A 22,785-nucleotide genomic window follows, 5' to 3' on the forward strand; every position below is an offset into this window, starting at 1 on the left:
ATTTGAACCTGGGTCACCTGGCTCAGAGGCAAGGACACTATGCTTAGTACAGGATTGTATTTTAGGTTTGTCCACATTGTTTATGAATTGACAAATGAGTGCTCTTGCGTTGCAGTGGAAGTATCCCTCCCTCTGAGTTTCCATGCTTTCGATATTTGGTCACATTTCAAAAGTGTGCAATGCCTGTGAAACATTTAGGAAAATCCTGAGTTCACGAAGCATGTACTATGAAGGCCAGTTACCTCCATTCAGTGTGGTCCACTGTGATATTTAAACACATGTTGTAGCATAGAAAAGGAACTTACAGTTGTAGTGGAGGGAGGTGTCATGTCAGGATACAGTGAAAGAGCAAGGAAAGTAGAAAGGAAAATCAGGAGACTAGTGCTGGTATCAAGATGGGAATAAAGGCCGACAAGGGTGAAATTTCCTGTTAATTTCCAGCTGCAATGCCAATTCCGTGCTGGGCAGAGAGTCACCCAGAAAAATGTCAGTTTTGTTACGATAGTTTAAGGGACTAATGATTGGAGCTGGCCCATTGACCCATGGGACATCAGGAACCTAGTAGATGTCTGGAAGCAGCTTCTTAATAACAGGCCAGAGGGATAGCAGTCATCCAAACATACTCTTGCAGCTGTCATGCTTATATGGCCAAAAGGTTTTATGAAAAGTCTTAGCAGAAAGCCTCAAGATGGACACTTTCTGTCTGTTCCTCTCTCTCTCTCTCTCTCTCTCTCCCCCTTACTTGCAGCAGTAGGTTTCAGTGTTGAAGGACCATCTCATTTGCCCTCAAGATTTGAGAGCTTGCCTGACTTCCTAAAATTGGTTGGTGAGCGAATTACTCTCGCCATTAATTGTCCAATCCATCCAAAATTATTTTGGCTCACTGTTGCAAACAAAGTGCTGGATTGGGACCCTGATTTAATCCTGGTATTGGGGTGTCAGCATCAAATTGAAAATCTGGGGCTTGTACTCCGAATTATAATGTCTACCAAAGGTTTGGTACTGCTCGAGGAACTGCTATAATGCAGAAGATTAATTTTTAAGTGCTGATTAAAAAATGAACAAAGATTCTATCTCGACTGTTGTTAAGAACTTCCTGCAGCATTCCATAACCATATTTAAACTAAATGCTCAAGTTTACCTCCAGCTCAGATCTAGAGTTAGTGGACTTAATGGAATGGAAGAAATAGTTGAACGGTAGTTGCCAGCATAGGCAGGGACTTAGAAGCACATTCAAGATCTACCGAAGTGGGGCACAGCAGAAACTTTTAAGGGGATTGAAAAAACAACAGATTGTGATTAAGCTGATTATAAAATGGTCATTGTTCTGTTCAATTGTAAATAATAGCCATTATGGAATGAGATTTTAAATGACGAAGGCATATGTGTATGACCTTTGCCCTGATCACTAATCACAGAAACTTCAGGTCTTTTTGACATTTAATGTAAATTGTCAATGCTTTGTCCAGAATTTTTGAAGATATGACAATTATATTAAGATTTACTGTATGATGAGGGATTGCCTTTCAACTGCACAAAAGCTCATATTAGTTAACCAACCACATTATATTAAAAAAATACAGAATTTAGACCTTTCAAACTTTTAATGCTCAGTGCAGAATTTAATGACGCAATAATTGAATTAACCCCCGTACAATATTCTCTGTGTTACTCAAACAATAATTATATTTTATATTACTAAATAAAACAAACCCAAAAACTAGAGATGCTGTAAATCAGAAACAAAAACATAAATTGTTGGAAAAACTCAATAGACCTGTCAGCATCTGTGGAGTGAAATAAGAGTTAACCTTTCAGGTCCCGTGACCCTTCAGAACATCATTCCACTCTATCAATGCTGGCCTAGAATATTACAGCAAATAGTGCACAAAAGATAGAGGTTCAGCTTTGTTGATTTGCATTGACAAGTTTGGGCAAATTTGATATTCCAATAACTTGATTCATTTTGCACAATACTTTGAACAGAAACTGAAACAGATTTTCAACTTATCAATATGGTGAATTGTGAAAATTAAAATAGTTTGGTTTCTAAACACAGCACAATGCAAGCTTTATATCGGTACATTCATTTGAAAACCTAACTTAATAGATTTGTAATACAGAGAGGATCAGCTTTGTAAATAGCCACTTATTTTGGAATAACTCCTACCTGTGTTTTGTTTTTAAAGTTATTCCTTTATGTTGTACACAGGCTATAATTTACATAGTAAACGAATCCACTGGAAACAGTCTGACATTAAAACCCGGTATGGTCAGTAACTGAGGAAAAACAGATGGAGAAGATTCTTTGCCAAAGAGGAAAAATGGTATAAATTGCTGTTGTTAAGTAAAAATATCTGATCCTCCAAATCATTTTAAATGAAGCGTCAAAGCAAGAGTTTTTCAATAGGCAAATGCGAGGTGCTATATTTTGGTCGGGGAAAGAAGGGCAGGACGTATACACTTAATGGTAAGGTCCTGGGGAGTGTTGCTGAACAAAGTGACTTTGGAATGCAGGTTCATAGTTCCTTCAAAGTGGAGTCAGAGGTTGAAAGGATAGTGAAGAAGGTGTTTGATATGCTTTCCTTTATTGTAAGTGCATTGAGTATAGGGGTTGGGAGTTCATGTTGAGGCTGTACAAAACATTTGTAAGGCCGCTTTTGGAATACTGCTTTCAAGTCTAGTCTCCCTCCTATAGGAAAGATGTTGCTGATCTTGAAAGGGTTCAGCAAGGATTTACAAGGATGTTGCTCGGGTTGGACGGTTTGAGCTATAGGGAGGGCTGAATAGACTGGGGCTATCTTCCCTGGAATGTCGGAGGCTGAAAGGTGACCTTATAGAGGTTTATAAAATCAAGAAGGGCTTGGATAAGGTAAATAGACAAGATCTTTTCCCCAAGGTGGGGAAGTCCAAAACTAGAGGGCGTAGGTTTAGGGTGAGAGAAGAATGATTTAAAAGGGACCTTATGGGCACCTTTTTCACCACAGAGGGTGGTGGGTGTATGGAATGCTAGAGGAAGTGATAGAGGCTGGTACAATTACTACATTCAAAAGGCATCTGGATGGATGTTTGAATTGGAAGGGTTTAGGGGAAATGGGACACATGCTGACAATTGGGACTAGATTAGTTTAAGATATCTGGCTGGCATGGACAACTTGGACTGAGGATCTCTTTCCATGCTGTACATCTCTTTGACTCTATCTGATAGCATCCATGGAGAAAGAAATTGTGTTAGTGCTTCAGGTCAATGAACTTGCATGAAAACCAGATGACAAATATTTCATGCTTAACCTCACCACTATCAATACCAATCATGCTTGACAGACAAGGAAATAAATACACCAGCCCCAATGATTAACCTGGATCAACCCTCTGAGCTGTAAAGGATGAGGTCAATTTTATCAAACATAAAAATGTTATCTCAGTGTTACTCTTCTCTGATTATCATGAATCTCTTCTACAAAATGAAGATCATTTAGCCACTTGTTTGTTCTCAATCTGAATACTTGCAATAAGCTCCATTGAGCAGCCCACACAAATGGAAGAAGTTCATCTCCTCTCTCGGGCCCTGTCATTTGGTTCCCTCACGAACAGATTGTGGTCAGATATATCCTCATAGAGGTAAAATGGAAAAGAAACCAAAGGGACAAGAAGGTGATTATTTCAATGACAAGAATCACCACACAATGACTTCATGGGTCAACAGGATCTGACCATGGAGATTATTCTGATGACATGAATCATCTCAACTTCATGGATCATATTATGCTCATGTTGGAGATCATCAAGTTTGAAGTATTGCAATTTTTACTGTTGCTATATTGCCTCTTCATCAGGCAGTTATTCTGCTCCAGTTAACAGAATAGGCAAGCAGATTGGCGCAGCAGAAGCATGCTACGCCTATAACCCAGAGGTCACTAGGTCGAAACTATCCTCTGCTATGTGAATTGTGGAGATTCAAGATGGCGGCGACTGAGTAGGTCTGAGTCTGCAGAGCTCTGCCCAAGACTCAGGCAAAGTGGAGTACCCACCTTTACCTCACCTGTTAAATTACTCAAAATAGCTTTTGCCCAGCACACTTGGCTATTTTGCATCAAGCGTTAACAGTTTGGTGCTTTTTAAAATGACTAAGGGCAAAATCTTTTGCAGTTCGCAACAGGCAGGGACCCTTCCCCCACCCCCTCCCACAGCAGCAGAGACGTCCGCGGCTGCCTCGGGGGGACTTACCTGCAGAGGCGAGCTTGATCTCCGAGATCATCAAACTCCAAGAGAAAATTGATGCGGCCATCAAGGAGACCTGGTCCAGGTGGGAGTCAACATCGGTCATGCTGCAGAAGTATGACTGAGAGATCAAGAAACTCGGGCAGCATATCGGAGGGGACAGAGTAATGGGCTGCCGCAGCCTCGGAGACTGCTGCTGAATCACCCATGGGTCATGTCCGGGCTCTGAACCGGCGAGTCCGGACCCTGGAGGAGCACATCGATGACCTTGAAAATGAGAGGAGGAAGGCCAGCTTGTGTATTTCCTGGAGCAATGCCTCCCACAACTATTGAAACTGGAGTCGGAGCTGGGCCGAGTGCAGGTTGAGCAGGCCCACCGAGTCAGACAAACGCCACTGCCCGGTTCTAGTTTGACCTCAATGTTACAGGGAAAAACAAATGCTGCTGGAGGCCTTCAGAGTCTTGGGGAAGGATCCCCAGGCCACAATGTACAAGGGCTCCAAGATAATGCGGTTTCAGGACTTTTGTCCAGTTGTGGTCCTCAAAAGGAGGGCATTTGATGAGGCGAAGAAGCATTTGAGAGGCTTAAATATTCAATATTCTATGTGATATCGAGCAACGCTGCGCTTCAGTCATGGAAGATCTGTATATAACTTTGGATCACTGGAGAAAGTAAAAGAATTCCTGGATGCTCTCAAATAGACTGCGGGACTTGAACTGTATGGATAAGGACTTTATTTTGCACCCCTCCCCTCCTTTGTTTATTCTTCTTTCTTTCTCCATCTTTCCCTGGTGGTTGGGGTAGGCCTGCTCTTTATTCTTTCTTTGGTCTTTTATTGTGCGGCTTATTTGATTATTGGGGATTGTTTCTGAGTGGGATTTTCTTTCTTTTTTCTTATTTAGTTGCCTAATACTTGCTGGGATTGTAATTTCGTAATCTCACATATTTCTATCTTGTATTGTTTTATTAAGCGTGTCTAGGTGATAGTGTGGGCGGTTGGATGGGTCACCCACTTTTAACTCCTGTTTTATAAGATACTGCAATTTATTTACTCTATTTTGTAATGCCAGGCCGAAGGCAGGGCCCTAGCTGGGAGAGGTTATGGTGGTGTTATTGGAAGGTAGTAGTGCCCCCTGTGATCTCGGGGGAAAGTCTCCTTTTAATTATGCATTATGTTACTTTTACTTAGGAGTAGTTCTTAATTGTGTTGATTTAACTGTTTTAAAGAGTTTTTTTATATGTGAGTTTATTTTGGTCTTTATTCAATGTCTGTTGTGTGGGGTTCCTCTTCCTGGGAGGTCTCGTGCCTCCCTGGACTATCATGGCTAGCCATTCGTTTAGGTGGTGTATCTGGAATGTCAAGGGGAGCCATTTGCCAATCAAAAGGAAAAAGATATTATCAAGTCTTAAAAATGAAAGGGTTGATGTAGCTCTTTTACAGGAGACACATCGACTTGATAAGGAGCACTCAAAACTGCAACAGGGTAGGTTTGGCCAGGTGTTCTGTGTTCCTTTCATCTTTTAGCTCAAAAGGTAGGGGAGTAACCATTCTTATTCAGAAGAGTCTCCCCTTCCAAATGTTAAGCCAGATAAAAGATGAGTCTGGATGGTATATATTGATCAAAGCCCTAATATCTGAGAGGAATACAGGATTTTGAATCTTTGTTGCCCCCTGGCACACCCTTTAAAATTTGTAATGGAAGCGTTCTCTAAGTTGATGGCTCTCGGGGTCCACAATACAATTATAGGGGGAGATTTTAATTGTAACCTTGGAGCAGGTGTCGTTCTTGAATGCCCCCCTGACAACCTAGGAAGTACAGGAGGCAGTTAGGCAGCTTCAGAGTGGCAAAGTGCCTGGTCCAGATGGATTACAGGCTGAGTTCTATAAGAATTTATAGGGGGACTGGCCGGGCCACTCATAAATATCTATAATTATTCACGTAGGCAAACATGAGGTCTGCAGATGCTGGAAACCACAGTCTAGATTAGAGTGGTGCTGGAAAAGCACAGTAGGTCAGGCAGCATTCGAGGAGCAGGAAAATCCTGATGAAGGGCTTTTGCCCGAAACATCGATTTTCCTGCTCCTTGGATGCTGCCTGACTTGCTGTGCTTTTCCAGCACCACTCTAATCTAGACCCTAACTATTCACATAGTCGGGCTGCCCCCGCATTCATTGAGAGAAGCAAATATTTCTGTCATTCTTAAGAAGGGAAAGGCCCCAGAATACTGCTCTTCATTTAGACCCATATCCTTGTCAAATATGGATTTTAAAATTCTCTCAAAAATGCTAGCATTAAGACTGGAGAGGGTTTTACCATTCATTATAAAAGAGGACCAGACGGGGTTTATAAAGGGTCTTAAATATGGTACAAGCCTTCCAAAAGGGAGCAATACCAGGTTTAATTGTCTCCCTAGATGCAGAGAAGACAGATCAGGTAGAATGGCCGTATCTTTTCTATATGCTGGAACGGTTCAGTGTTGGAGAGGGTTTCAGTATTATATAATGATCCCAAAGCTGCGGTGATCACCAATGGTTTAATTTCGGACAGCTTTAGCATTGGCAGAGGCTATCGCCAGGGATGTCTTCTCTCACATTATTATTTACGTTAGTGATTGAACACTGGCGGAAGCTATATGAACTGACCCTAACGTAACGGCTCCGAAGATTGGATCAGGCAAGCACAAAATTACTCTCTATGCGGATAATGTCCTCCTTTTCTTAAGTGATCCTTTGACATCTGTGCCACGCTTAACTCAAGTGGTCAATTTATTTGGTATGTTTTCAGGTTACAAAATCAATTTTGTGAAATCGGAGGCCATGCTGGTGGGAGGCCTTGCCAGTATATCCAATTTTCCGGACGGATCTTGTGTTCCCTTTCAGTCGTCACTGGAAGGTTTTCTGTACTTGGGTATTTTTATTACTTCAGCATTTGGTCAGCTGTATAAAGCCAATTACACACACTTATTAGAGAAAATAAGGCAGGGCCTTCAATGCTCTGAAGATCTCCCAATATATTGGCAAGGTAGAGTAGCCTTAGTTAAGATGAGTATTCTACCTTGTCTTTTATACCCCACAAGAATTCTCCCCTCAATGCTGCCGAGACAGGCGTTGCATAAGCTTTACGGTTGGCTCGGTTCCTTTATTTGGAATCATAGACGGCCCCTTATCAAATTAAAAAAGCTGCAGCTTCCACAAGCAAGACACTTTCCAGACTTTAGGAGGTATCAGTTGAGCTCCCTATTATCCTATGTAGCTAATTGGGTCTCTTGTGACCCACAAGCAATCTGGTTAGATATTGAGACTTCCCAAGCAAATTGTCCCCTCATCAATCTACTATTTATGCATAAGATGAGAGTTATTATGGACTATTGTAAAAACCCGATTGTTTTAAATACAATTAAAGCCTGGAGGATAATGCGACAAGAAGAGGGTAACCTGCAAAAAACCTCCCCTGATACCCCCATAGTGGGAACATTGGGATTCCAGCCAGGTCTAACCCATGCTACATTCAAAAGCTGGGAGTCCAGAGGTATCTCCTGTTTGGGAGACCTGTGCGAGGGGGAGGTCATGATGTCCTTCAAGCAGCTGTGCCAGAAATTTGGACTGCTCAGCAAGGACCTCTTCCGGTATTTCCAAATACGAGACTTTATACAAAAGAAGACCACATTGATAGTCAATCATTATAAATCGGATAGGGAAAGGAGAGTGCTTTGGCCAATGGGGCTGCCCTGGGTCAGTACTCTCTACCACTCACTATGCAATAAGGTATCGAAGGACATGGAACGGTTATATAAAACCTGGAATCAAGAATTAGGATTGGAAATCTGTTTAGAAATGTGGGAGGATGTCTGGGAAAATGCCAGGAAGATCTCTATCTGTAACAGAACTCAGGCTACTAAATTAAAGATACTTCACAGGGCTCACATGGCACCTGAGCGACTCGCAAAGTTCAAGGCAGGCGCATCCCCAGTGTGTCCTAAATGTAAAATCGAAGTTGGTACTCTCACGCATTGTCTGTGGACATGCCATAAGATCCGCAGGTATTGGGACAGAGTAGCGAATGCCTTGACAAAGATTTTGGGTACGGAGATTGGATTAGATCCATTGTCCCTACTTTTTGGCTCCCCAAATTTTCCCTCTCTGGATGTATATGGGAAGAAATTATTTACTATCCTTTCCTTTTTTTGCAAGGAAACATATTTTAATGAATTGGGTGTCTGAAGGCCCCCCAGGATTCTCAAACTGGTACACGTTAGTCATGGAATATATCCCCCTTGACTTCCTTATGAATATGGTGCACCAAAAAAATGGAATTATTTTACAGAGCATGGCAGCCCTTTTTGAACTGCACTGACACAGATATTTCAGCCGTATTGTTCAGGGCCTTTGCTTAGCCATCGTAATGGCTCCGACTAGTTCGGGGCCCCTGGGAGGAGGAATCCCGTTTTAAATACAGGTTTTGTTATGATTTGATATAAATCTATTTTGAGCATGTATCTAGTTATTTATCTACCTTTTTGTTTATTGTTAGTAATGTATGATATCCTATTTTATGTTTTGGTCATTTGTAGAATAGATTAATAGTTAGGTTTTTGAAACATTTTATATTGGTGTTGTTATTATATTGTAAAGTGGAATGCACTAGTTTGTATTATTTTTGTAATTTTGGAAAAAGTACCCAAATCTTTTCCCCGAGGTGGGGGAAGTCCAAAACTAGAGGGCGTAGGTTTAGGGTGAGAGAAGAATGATTTAAAAGGGACCTAAAGGGCACCTTTTCATGCAGAGGGGGTTGGGTGTATGGAATGCTAGAGGAAGTGATGGAGGTTGGTACAATTACAACATTCAAAAGGCATCTGGATGGGTGTCTGAATAGGAAGGGTTTACAGAGATATGAGCCAAATGCTAGCAAATGGGACTAGATTAGTTTAGGATAACTGGTTGGCATGGATGAGTTGGACCAAAGAGTCTGTTTTTGTGTTGTATATCTCTGTGACTCTATGATTCTATAAGAACATTAGCAAACCAGTTGAGTTTTTACGACAATCAACAATAGTTACAAGGTCACTAATATATCATATTTTGATTCCAGATATTTAGTGAATTCAAACTTCACTATTTGCAATGGTGTGATTTGAGCTGATGATCCCAGAGCATTAGAACTTGGATTTGTTCTTTTAATATTAATCCATTAAACCCCAGTATCATTCAAATAAATCTGTACTGAACCACCCTACTCCTCCTTTACCTTTCTGAGGTGTAATGTCTGACAATGAAGACAATACCCAGATGGTGTTGTTGTGTAGTGGTAGTGTCCCTATCCCTTGCTCAGAGCTTTGAACAGGTTGATAGTTTTTTTTAAAAATACCTCTGTATAAATATATCCTTTTGTATTCAAATGCTTAGGATCAAGTGATCAAATATTAAAGGTCCAATATTTTTACATGCTCCTGGTTTGCATTCATTTCACCGTGGAATCTGCCACAACACGACTGGTATTTGTGTAATCACCATTTTCCATTTGCATTAGTGCCTCCTCCACAGTCCCTTAGCAAATGTTAGCCCTTCCTGAGATTAAAACATATTTGTCTACTTCATAGACACCAGGGATACTGTAAGCTGTGAAGCTGGAATATCACAAGGCCAGACAGCATCCAATGAGCAACAAAGTCAATGTTCCAGGTCGAAACCCTTCGTTAGGACTCACTCGGATGCTGTCTGACCTGCTGCACTCTTCCAGCTTCACATCTGTTGACTGTGACTTCCAGCATCAGCTGTCCTTACTGTCTCCTAGGGATACTGTAGCTATTTGCCAATACTCATGGGTCATCTCAGCACTGATATTTCATATTTTTTATTTAAATGAAGCACAAATCACCCACTTTATCTTCACTACACATCTTCTTGTTGCCTCAGAAACTATGTCCTTCATCGTTGCATGTATGACCCAACTTCAACTCTGTGTTGTTGAAGCTTGAGATGGCAGAAGATTGCGTGAATGATTTGTTCAGACGAATGCAGTTTAGGCACTTTAATGTACAGATTGCCTCAATGAGAATTTACTTTTCATTAATGACGTGTTGAGGCAGTAAAATGCGAATCCAAGTACATTGATCTTGTCACTAACTAAAAACACGACTAGACAACTTCCTGTTTCACAAGTTCCTCAGAACTGTTTCATTTTTACTTCTGTTTGTATTTCATAAGCACAGGGGGCATGGTTAGCCGGTTCAATTCCTACACTGGCTGAGGTTACCATAAAGGACTCTCCTTCTCAAATCCTCCCCTTGTCTGAGGCTTGATGACCCTCAGGTTAAACCACCGCTGGTCATCCCGATTTAATGAAACAGCAGCCCCATAGTCCACTTCCTTCGGATTATGGTGACTTTATGATAAGTTGTTTTTGGACCATCAAATGAAATATGTAATAATTACAATCCGTTGCCTCCTAAATTGCTACTAATACGATGCTACAATAATAAGTAAGTGCATCAAATAGCTTTATTTCAAAGAAAAGATAGAATTTTGTGATTTTTTTTGGTTAAAAAATGTATTAATATTCTGCCAGAGTCCTAAATAAGTCTATGTGTTAGCAACATCTTGGCCCTTGGAACGTACACATTGAAGACTGAGTTCTTTTTGAGACAGATGTCTTGAAATTCATTAACATAACTAACTAATTGCACTGCGATAGGCTTTCAGGCTAACATATAGTGTGGGTCTGTACTTTCTGACTACATCCAGCTGAGATAGAGTAACTACAGGCATTAATATTAATTAATGTTACCATTATTAATATTACAGCCACCAGTGCTACTGAAGTTAAGGTGAGTGCCTTCATACTGGAAAGTCACATCTTGTGATATCATCTAGCTGTATTAAGGTTTACTGTCTGTCTGGCCTGGGATATATACAATACAATTTATGTTAAAAATTGCAAAGTTATGGTGCAATAGCAGGACAGTATGGTCAACCTCAGTGTAACCAAGGATACAGTGGTAATTTGAAATGAGCATCCATCTTGATTTACATATGCAAATGAGCTGAGCCCAGTTTGAGCTATGGGTAAAAGATGCCTCTGGTTTGTTCTTTCCCGATATGTTTGGATCTTCTACTTCTGCAAAGGAGAGTGCACTGCATTCTACTGGCATTTTCACGAGACCACAGAATACCAAGAAAATGAGCACTACTGCTGTTGCTTGTAGCTCCTTCTGCCAGCAGATCTACTCATAGTGTGTCACACTTCCTTGTCTTGCACCATCCTCACTAGAGCTTGTCTGCAACTAGCTGTGATGTCCATCTTCCATCTACCCCTGGAGGTCAAACCTTCTCTTTGCTGCGCTCCACTTTACCTTCTTGAAGAGACCTCTTTAGCTTTTCAACTCTGGTCAAAAGACTGAAATACTAGCATTCTCTTTTCCAATGTCACTGTTTAGAGTTCCTTTTTCTCTTGCAATTTCAAGTGTCCCCCTGTTGTCTTATAAGCGTTAAATGGTGTAATTTAACCCTCCACTGATTCCTCAACATATTGGGTGACCTACGGGAAGAATAAAAAGTGATCTTTTTTGTTCACAAATTATCTTTTAATTCTACGTCATTGTAAAATGAATTACTCCTAACTCTCAACTCCCCTGAAAACTCCTTTGTGATTACAGATGACCATGTTTTAGATTTCTTTTAGCTATTTGTAATTAAAGGGACCTCACTTATCCTAATATAAACTGAATAGAAATTGTGTTTCTGGCTCAGTGACGTGAAGGATTTCCAAACAGGGAAAATGGCAATTTGCTTAATCAGTGTTTGTCCAGGTTGTGAGAGAGAAGCATTGCTGGGAATGAAATAGGGCAAGTGGAGTATGTTTCAGTGCAACTACTTCTTACTTGCTTTTTCTATCCAAGATTTGAACCTAAGATGGCACAAGAGGCAGACATTGTAAAAGCTTTTTACTGTATTTCTACAATGGAGTATACACGACAATAAAGGATATTTTATTCTTTCACAACTGATGAGTAACAGCACTCAGAATATTGTCAGGATAGTTTTGGAGAAAGTGAAATCATGTGCGAAAGCTTTTAACTAGCAGAGAGTTGAATATGACGCTACTTCAGAAATGAAGGAAGGTCGAACTTCTACCTTGCTTCAGCTCTGAGCATGAGTCAGATTCAATTCATGACATTAACTTTGTCTATCTTTCTATAGATGCTGCCCAATTTGCTGAGCATTTCTGCCACTTTCTGTTTTCATTTCAGATTTCTAGCATCTGCAATTTGCTGTGTTTGATTGGAAGTGAATTCATTCCAAATTAAAAATTAATAGGCACAGTAGGAATAGAATAACAGGGGGTCTTCAGACAGGAAATAGGTTCTGTAAAGTGCAGGCATGTTGATCTCAGAGTGAAAGGAAGGGCATCTATATAAACAGGACCAAAGAGAGAAAATGCATGATGTTTAAAATCATACAGCCTCTTTAAATTATCTAATGTGGTCACGCACGCACAGTAATTTAAAGGTGCTGACTTTATGCAACCTACTTGGAGACTTCTAGTAACTGCATAGCATTTACAGGAAATACAAGTTAAGCTAACACTGAAGAAGAATGAAGCATAATACAGGAAGACATTAGATAACATGCAGACTGAGCAATTACATGAACCTCAGTATTGATAAATGTGAATGATGCAGTTCATAGAAGAAATAAGAGATCTAGGGATATGCAGGTTAACAAATCATTAAACGCTGCATTGCAGGTCAGCAAAATAATTAAAAATGCTAACTTTTTTCGAAAAGAAAAGGATTTATTTCCATAAATGTAGAACTCAAAAATAGTGAAGCTATATTAAAAATGTGTGGGACACTGGTCAGGCTGCTTCAGGCAGTCTGGGTATAGTTCTTGGCTCCAGCCTTTAGAAGGGATATAATTGGAAAAGATACAAATATAGGTTTACAATGCTATACCAAAATCAAGATTTCAAAATCTATTTGGATAGACTGAACAAGTCACAGTACTTTTCTTTAGAAAAGAGAAGACCTGTAGAGGAGACCCGATGGAGGGTTTTAAAAACTATGAATAGGTTGAACTGGGTAGCTCATAGAATCATTGAAGCACACAGCACTGTGACCATCCCACTCATCATACCCGTAGTGGCCCTTTGAAAGATCAGCCTTGTTCAGGCCCATATCCTCACTTAATGTCTTTGACTCCATAAGTCCTAATCCTTAAGAACCTGTCCAACTCCCTTTTTAAGTAATTTTCAGAAACAGCATCCACTACCTTTTCAGGTGGAAAGTTCCAGATTCCAACAATTTTGAATGAAAAAATTCTCTCCATTTCCCCTTGTCAGTGATTTTACTGCATTCATCATTGATGTACTCATCAGAGAGAATAATTCTCTCCCACCCTATCTCAAGAGATCATTACACGACCTTTTCTGTTCCAAAGGCTAACTTTCCAAAACTTTCCAAAAAAACTGACTTCCCTCTTCCCTGATAACGTGTTGGTGAACCTCCTTTGTATCATGTCTGAGGCATTTACATCTTTCTTGAAGTATGGAGGCATGAAGTGTATGGAAGATTCATGTATATGGACACCAACACATCAGGATGATCTGTGAAATAACTCCATAGAGTCTGGGCATATCCCATTATCAAGTCATCCTTTATTTACATGTAAAGAGTCCTTGATATTGATCCAGGCCCTCAGAGTCAGTTCTCAGAGTGAAGAGGATGTCTGACATTCCTGTTCTTATCTTTCAGCCAGGACTCCCTGATTGGATCAGATTAACAGCCCCAATCAGGGAACTCATATTCTATGTGGTGACTGACCTCATTACAATCACTACAATCTGCTTGTCTATACATTTCTCAATAGTTCCACTTATGGTATACATCTTTCCTTCTTAGGCATTTCAAAATACATCACTTCCTACTTCTTTTTGCTAAGCTCCAAGGTCCCCTTGTTTTTGCTCCCGATTAACCTGAAGTCCATAATTGGCCTCATCACTATCTACTTTGCGCTCCAGCTGTGTAGCATCTTCAAACTATGTAGTGCTGTCTGAGTTTTGGCCATTTAAATAAAGTGAAAGCTATAATTGCCCTGACACTGATCTATGCTTGAACAAATGTCACTACAAATCACTTTCCAGTCTGAAAAGCCCTAACCTTTGCTGCATGTTGCCAATCCAATTTAATATCCATATACCTTCCATGTGCTTCCATAGTCTGAGAGGCTTCCTACATGGGCATTTCATCAAATGTATGCAATGCAGCATATACGGAGCAAAAGTTTCCACCTCTTAATGACAAAAAGAAATACAAAATCTAATTGGAAAAATTTCCTAAACACTTTTTTAAAACTTGGAACATACAGTTAGTTCTGCCATAACGCAGTAGTTCCATTCTCTTGCAATCCCGTGTTATAAGAAAATCATGTAAAAGCAAAACCATTATGGGGCCAGAATCGCGTTATAACCAATGCACACATTAAAAGTTCACGCTTCAGAAACAGTGTCCCCAATTTGTCAATCATGTTATAATGAATTCGTATCAATGAAATGCGTGTTATAGCAGAACGACCCATGGTTGGAATGTGGAGCTTACAATGGCATCATGTGCTTGAGACAATTAACTTAAGATGATTAAAGAAAACAAAGTTAGTAACGTGAGAGAAAAAGGAACAGAAAGATATGTCAAAAGTTGATACAAGGTAGAGGGAATGTAAACTATAAACACCAACACAGCCTAGATATACCAATTAGCCTGTTTCCCACACTGTACACTCTATGCGATTCTGAATTGCTACTGCCAATAGGAACTTGCCAGGCACAAATAAGCTGCTGGTTCTTCTGTGTTGCAACGGTGAAGTGCTGCAGGATATTAAATTAGCTGTAAAGTTGTGAAAGATTCTTTCCACTTTTGCTTTTAATTCAAATATTTTCCAGAAAATAATCAAGGGCACCAGAATCTTTGCGCACTTGAGATCGCTGCCTAATGTAGAAACTGAATACATCATCTTAGTGGAGTGGTCTTTAATCATTTCTGTTTGTACTTCGCTTAAAGTGGGGATGTTTCTCTGTTCTAACAGAAGCTTTAGATGTACAAGTCATGCCTGGTGAAACAGATTCGAATTTTCTTGATTTTGACATGCATGCAAAAGTAGATGTTCAGATGTGGATTTATGTTGAGGAATTGGGACTGATGGGGCAACAGGTCATGATACTGGGGTGTGCTACCAATTAGATGTAAGGTGCATTGACATATCATTTCATGGATTTACTGCCTTGCGGAATAATGATTTGAAAGAAAACAATTAGGTTTGTATAGTTAATGAAGTTTACATTGAGAGGAGTGACTGAAGCAACAGAGAATGTGCTCTGGAATATCTCAAACTGAGTGACACTTGACTGTAGAGCAGTAGATAAACAGCAGGTCTTTCCCAGGTTATGGTGCATAGAAAGAGATGCAGCTGCTGCCATAAACCCATAAGAGGAGATTTAACTAGTTTATTTATGTTATTTGATTCCAAAATTTAAAAATATCCTTTAACTCTGTAAGACGTCATAGTCTGAGGAGGGCCTTTGGAAGGCTATAGAATAAACAATGGTTTCTGAAATATGTAACCAACCCGTATCATTTGAAAGCATCGCTGATCATTGTGTGACATTGCAAAGGAACAGAGCTAAGTTCAGACCAATTCATGGTTTGCCAGTTGCGCAGAAAGAGTGTAAGGAAGATAGCACTGACAATCATTGTGCAATGGCATTGAGTGACAACACAAGACAACCAAATTGTCAAACAAGTGTAACACAGAGCAATCCCTGATGCACACAATCATTGACTCACATTGAGCTGCCAAAGTGTTACATTGAAGTTTGAAGTGTTAATTTTGCAATCTCTGTGTTACTATTTTGCATAATTATTGAATTGACAATATGTGCTTATGAACCATTGTGTATATCTTGGCTAATTTTCCATCTTTAGAGAAAGGAGAACGTTATGTTTTGTCTCACAATCATTACGGCAGTATACTTTTAATTGATATGCTCATGAAATCAGCAGTATCATAGCATGCAACTTGAGCACATAAAGGTTTCATACCCCATCTATACTTCAACCATTTGAAGCATGAAATGCTGCTGAAAATCTATTACTTTCTGTAACCAAGCAACCTAGTAATGACCCAGACTCGGTGCTTGAAATGTTCCCAATGTCTGAACAAGATGGACAATGGCAAGAAATTTGAGAGAATGCAGCAAAATTTAAAAAAAAATTAGATTCTCAACATTGAGGGAAAAAAATTGCCCAATCTTTCTATTAAAGTTTAACTGCTAGATAGGAGTCTCACAAGTAAATGACGGGGACCCTATATGCATGCACTAATATCTTATAATTACTTAACTTTGTGTCATTCCTAAGAGGTTGCTATTCTCTCAGGTATCAGTGAAAACCTAGACAGTGCCAAATCCTGATCTGAACGTCTGAGCGGTTTTCTATTGGCTGCTGCTTGCCAGTATCTTCTCCAGGTTTTCATTCTCCAACCTCACATTGCACACTTCACGAGCAGCATCCGCAGGCACTCTCCAACCACAGAGATTGGCATTGGCAAACCACCAGTCTCATCAGTTCATTACAGGGTATCTCCAATGGACAAAGAAGACATTTCAGTACTTCACTACCCCATTTTGGATTTCACCAATGCCATACTTTGCAATGATGGTGTCACGCTCCTTTGCACGTATGGTCATATACCCACCTTTTATGCAGCAGAACAGGGTGTGTCTCCGGGCTCTTAGCTTTCTTTCTTAGCACTCACCCGCTTTGTGCTTACTTGGAAACTCACACAGCTCTGTCTTGCCTTGCCTTTTGGTGTAGATTGAAAGCCAGGCAGTTTGTCATGTTTGCCTGTACTGAACAGGCAAGGGACATGCATGTTGGAGTTTCTGTGTCAATGCTGAATCTACGGCATGTGCCAGCAACTTGTGTGACAAACACGCTGCACATGTTTCAGTCTAATGGCCATGTCCTAAAGACTAAAGTGCGCATTCTTAGTCCAGTCATGGGGGACTATGGTCAGCCAGGGTGCTGGCAGGTGCCCAGTCAGGAGGGGTAGTGAGAGTGTCAATAGGAAGAACAGAGGGCAGGAAGGGTTGGTAGTTTGAGGTGGTGGGATAGGTGTATTTTATAGTGAGAGTAGTAGACCATGAACCTTGGTGGGTGCAGTACAGAGTTAAAGTATGAGGTGGCAGAGGGAAGATTATATCTTTGCAAAACACATAAGATTATTGACCAAGTTATTGCATTTCTGTCCATTCCTCCAGATTGCACTGACCTTCAGATCCAGCTAGCAGTGCTTGGTGCCGCGGCCTTAACTGGAGGTCCTCGGGAAAGAGGGCAACCATTTCTCCACCATCCGCCTGGGCTTCCAGGTCCCTGAACGAAAAGCGAACTTTCCTTTATCAGCCAGGTTCCTTGGAATTATACAGCAACACACAAAGGATAGTGACTGCCTTCCAGCATTTGCACAGCCACGCAGTTGATGCTCAGATATGGTACTCACAGGGAATGTTTCCACTGCTGATGAGTACAAGATGACATGAGAGCGGTGCCTTGAGGTTTTGGTGAATGTTTAATAAGGTGATCAGCGGACAATCGTGCGAGTCAAGTTTCCACGGCTCCCATGGGGAAATCCTGCAAGTAATTAACACTCAACCAAAAATACGGTAAACTCCAGGCCCTATGTGTCTGTGAATATAATGTCTATATATAACGGTGATCTGTGATGTGTTCTGCTGGGTTATTCAATACCATGTCACCCACGTCTTGTTTTTCTCTTCCAGGAGCTATTGCTGGCACAAACACTCTGCTTCAGGGGACTTACACATCAGCAGTTGCAAGGCTTTTGGACATGGGAGCATTATTACCTTTCAGGTGTCAAATTTAATTAGTAAGTCACCATCGTCCTGGAGGACCATAGGGCTGCTCTCTCATTTGAGAAAAACAACTGGTGGTGGGTTTATTGGTGCTGGAAAAGCACAGCAGTTCAGGCAGCATCCGAGGTGCAGTAAAATTGATGTTTTGGGCAAAAGCCCTTCATCTCCACCCTTCAGGCACTCTGCCCGTATTCTTGATGAAGGGCTTTTGCCTGAAACGTCGATTTTACTGCTCCTTGGATGCTGCTTGAACTGCTGTGCTTTTCCAGCATCACTCTACTCCACAATCTGGTTTCCAGCATCTGCAGTCATTGTTTTTACCTGGTGGTGGGTTCAGGCTGAGGGATGCCAGGCAAGGGGATATTTTGAGAAGGCAGGTCTTTCATGAGCTGGGGTTGAATGTGTGCTGTTGGCATTACTTTACATTGCAATCCAGCCCTCAAGCCAACTAGGATGAGTAATCCCAGGCTAGGTGCTTGATGTGAGAAGGTATGCCACGGACAAAGCTCTCTCTTTAGCTTCTACAATGAGATTAGGAGCCGACAGAATAATGCAGGTAATGGCCACTTCTAATCAGATCATGCAGCCACCAGACTAAAAGATGTGCGGGAAAAATTGTAACTGAACCCATGGGCTAGGATATTCACAGGGTTTTATACACTGCCAGATTTTACTCTCCATTGAGTCACCATTACATCATGCTGCATTTTACCATTTGTAACAAAGTAGAATTGTTACCTGCCTTTGAGAGAAAGAACGGCATAAAGCATCATGTATGCTCTCAAGTGGAAGTGTCTGGACTCTGCAGTTTGGAGGATTGAGGAGTTGGAGTGGGGTTTTGGAATTTAATAGGTCACCTTGCGATCTACGGAGTTTTATCATGCCAACAGCATTGCCATCAGTGATACATGTCTCCCTCCCTCAGTGGATCTCCAGCCACTTTATTCTGGAGTCAGGGTGAGCTCTGAATACCCGCCCAGTTTGCAAATCTAGCTTTGCAGTGAATTTACAGTCAAGTATGAACATGCCCATAAGCAGCTAATGGGTGTTTGAAAACAAAAAAAGGCTATTTTGCATTCTCCACACACAATTACTTTGAGGGATGGGGTGGGACAGGGTGGCAGCCAGTTCTGAGCTAGTTTTTTGATTCATGGCCCAAGGGAATTGAAGAATACTTTTTATAGGGTATTCTCTCCCAAGAGGGAATTGGAGAGGAGGAGTAGGCCAAAGGGATCAGTTAGTCCTTCCTACCCTCCGTCATATGCAGTTTATTAAAATACACTAATTGCTTCTAAATTGCATTGCAATAATATGGTTAGCGATCTGTATGAATGAGTGTACAATCAACTGACATTCTCTGTCTGCTATTTTAGTGCAATGAAGAATTCAATACTTGTTCAAATTGTGTTAATACGTCAGGAACAGCAATTGAACTGAAACATGTCAATTTTGGTAATTATTCATATACGGATGTCATTAATAACTATAAACTGCTGGATAGTACTTGACGTTATAAACAGGGAAGATTTTATTTTTTCAATTTTTCCATTACTTAAATTATCCATGTCTTTTTCATCTGAAACTTGACTAGAGGAGATCTGGTAGCAGGTTCTGTTAATTTATGTTTTATAGACATTTGTTTTGAGCCAAATCACCATGTTTCAATGAAATAGCAATGTGGTTTACAGATCTTTCTTAGAGTTTGGGCTGAATTGAACCCACCCTTTGAGAAAGCCCAGCAGATGAGAAACTTGGCAAAGGATAATGCAGAGCGATAGGATGTGCTCAACATCTTTCCAGTGCTCATTCAACTATTCCTAGCTCCCTTTGAATGAAAGGTGTGTGTCCATTGAGTGTGCCAAAGATCTTCATGCCTCTAATGGAGAGAGCAGCAAGTTGAACCTGGTGAGATCCTGCACTGTTTTTCATGTCGAGTTTTCCCAATGGCTATAGTTTGTTTTCAGAGTGTAGTAACATTGCAACCTGAGGGGACTTGTGTTAACAAGGCGTTTAGCAACAATAATGATTGTTCATCCTGAACATATTGCTCCCTGGCTAGGATCTCACCCTACCTACTTGAGCAATGTGAGAAAGTTGCTACAAAATGGTCCCAAGATAGCCATCTACCACATATCCCACCATAGGCCATATCGCTTAGTACCTGGTGAAATTTACCTTTTTAGTTTAAAGGCACATTAACTCATTAAATCATATTTATTTCAAATTGATTTGGATTCATGTTTAAATGGAATTTTCAAAAATTAAAAATGTGTTTGATAATTTCTTTATTTGATGGTCATTATATAAATTTGGAATATTTTGATTTAAGGTTTCCCTATAGAGATTGTATCATTGGTTTGACCAAATGCAATAATCTGTTCTTAATTCCATGTTACCACAATAAATGAGTAATTGTTTGTGATTTTTCTCTCTCAACATTTAAAATTTGTCATTTATCCCTCTCAAAAATGTCCATTAACGTACAGCACAACAGTCCACAGTAAATTATCCACAATGGATTCCAAAACCCATTTAGAAAGAGGGCATTATGATTATACTATAAGTAAAGAGTGCCCAACGGATGTCGTGCCACACTGGCCAATAACCAAAGTCCAATTGATATTGAGCCTCCAGCTTCATTGAGGTAAAAGCTGTGAGGTGTGAGTGCTTGCTGTTTGTCTCCAGGCTGTTCACTGGCAAAGCAGGGTGAGTGCAGGGCTATTGCAATGTCAACAGTAGGCTCTCGGATCGGCGTAACTGAGAGGAGTGGGACGTTAGGAAAGAAAGAGAAGATCAGAAGGCAGCCTGTGGAATTGCTTTGAAGTCAGAAGCAGCAGAAAAGCAAAACAGAAACTGACTTGGAGCTGTGAAAAATTTGTAAATGTGATGCTGTTTCCCCCTAGTGACCACACTTCTGCAACATTCATAGAACTACTCTGCACGTCAGAATAACAATCCTGCAACAGCCCGAGCTCAAAACACTGCAGGCACAACAGCATGAGCAGCTGATAATTGAATTGTTCCTGGTTAAAGTACTGGGGAAGGCTCTTCTTCATTCTTTTGGAATAAATAATTACTTGGGTGAAGTACATGCAAGAAAACTATGTAGGAGAAAATTGGAGGTGCAGTGGGCAGCGAAGAAGGTTACTTCAGAGTACAATGGGATCTTGATCAGGTGGACCAATGGGCTGAGGACATAGGTTTAAGCTGAGACAGGGAATGTTTAAAGAAGATGTACAAGGCAAGGTTTTATCCAGAGGATGGAGCCCACTAGGAAATAGTGAGGACTGCAGATGCTGGAGAGTCAGAGTCGATGAAATGTGGCGCTAAAAAAAGTACAGCAGGTCAGGCAGTATTTGAGGTGCAGGAGAGTTGACATTTCGGGCAGGGCCCTTCATTAGGACTGGGAGGAGGAAGGGGACTATAGGAGAGATAAATAGGGGGCTGTGGGGTTAGGGGAAAGCTGGGTGGGATGGCGATTGGTGGATTCAGGTAGGAAGTGATTGTGATTGGTTGGTGGGAAGCATGAAGTGGAGTAGTGGGAAGGAATGGACAGGTAAGGCAGGTCAGGAGTGCGGTGCTGAATTGGAGATTTGGCAACTGGTGAATTCAAGGTTAAGGCCGTGTGGTTGTAGGCTTCCAAGGTGGAAGATGAGGTGTTCCTCCTCCAGTTTGCAGATGGCCTTGTTCAGATGGTGGAGGAAGCCCAGAATGGACATGTCATCGGGGGAACGGGCGGGGGAGTTGAAATGGATGGCCACCGGAAGATGGGGTTGGTTGGTGTGTACAGACCAGAGATGTTCCCTGACTTGTTTACACTGTGTCTCTCAGATATAGAGGAGACCACATTGAGATCAATGGATGCAGTAAATGAGGTTCGAGGATATGCAAGTAAATCTCTGCCGGATATGGAATGATCCTTTAGGGCTTTGGACAGAGGTGAGGAGGGAGGTGTGGGGATAGGTTTTGTACCTCTTGCCCCATTTTTACAGGGGAAGGTGCCAGATGGGGAGACGGACTAGTGGGGAACGTAGACCTAATGAGGGAATCGTGGAGGGAACGGCCCCTATGCGGGACTGTACAACCACACACCTCAACATTGAATTCACCGGCTTCCAAACCTCCCCACCCTCTACCCCTTCCCAGATCCAACTTCCAGATCCAACTCAGCACCGGCCTCTTGACCTGCCCTACCTGTCAATCTTCCTTCCTATCTATCTGCTCCACACTTCCCACTGACCTGTCACAACTCCCTCCTACCTGCATCCACCTATCGCCATCTCACTTACCTTTCCCCCAGCCCCACCACAACCACATTTATTTCTCAGCCTCCTTCTACCTCTCCAGTCCTGATAAAGGCTCCTGCTGGAAACGTCGACTCTCCTGCTCCTCGGATGCTGACCTGCTGTGCATTTTCCAGCATCACATTTTATCGCCTGGAGCCCACTGCCAGGGGAAGTGGTGGAAGCAGAAACAACAGCAATGTTTGAGGAATTTAGACAGACACATGAACAGGCAGGGAATAGAGGGAGGCAGGCAGGATTCATTTAGAATGTCATCATGGTCAGCACGGACATGGTGGGCTGAAGGGCCTGTTCCAATGCCGTACTGTTCTATGTTCATTACCAGAGGATTAGCAGA

The 22,785-nt window shown here is 41.3% G+C and overlaps 1 protein-coding gene across 1 annotated transcript in view; it reads right to left on the reverse strand.

The window, feature by feature from the left end:
• The window catches only part of LOC140479465 (regulator of G-protein signaling 21-like), a 74,169-nt gene extending 56,556 nt beyond the window's left edge, over positions 1–17,613 (reverse strand). Inside the window, exons 1-2 of the mRNA XM_072573305.1 lie at positions 17,544–17,613; positions 17,028–17,030 (exon numbers count right to left, since the gene is read on the reverse strand). Of these exons, the coding sequence (XP_072429406.1) occupies positions 17,028–17,030; positions 17,544–17,613 (73 nt within the window). The remainder of the gene's footprint in view (positions 1–17,027; positions 17,031–17,543) is intronic.
• Between the last annotated feature and the right edge of the window lie 5,172 nt (positions 17,614–22,785).

Source organism: Chiloscyllium punctatum, chromosome 7, assembly GCF_047496795.1.
Source record: "Chiloscyllium punctatum isolate Juve2018m chromosome 7, sChiPun1.3, whole genome shotgun sequence".
Classification (NCBI taxonomy): Eukaryota; Metazoa; Chordata; class Chondrichthyes; order Orectolobiformes; family Hemiscylliidae; genus Chiloscyllium; species Chiloscyllium punctatum.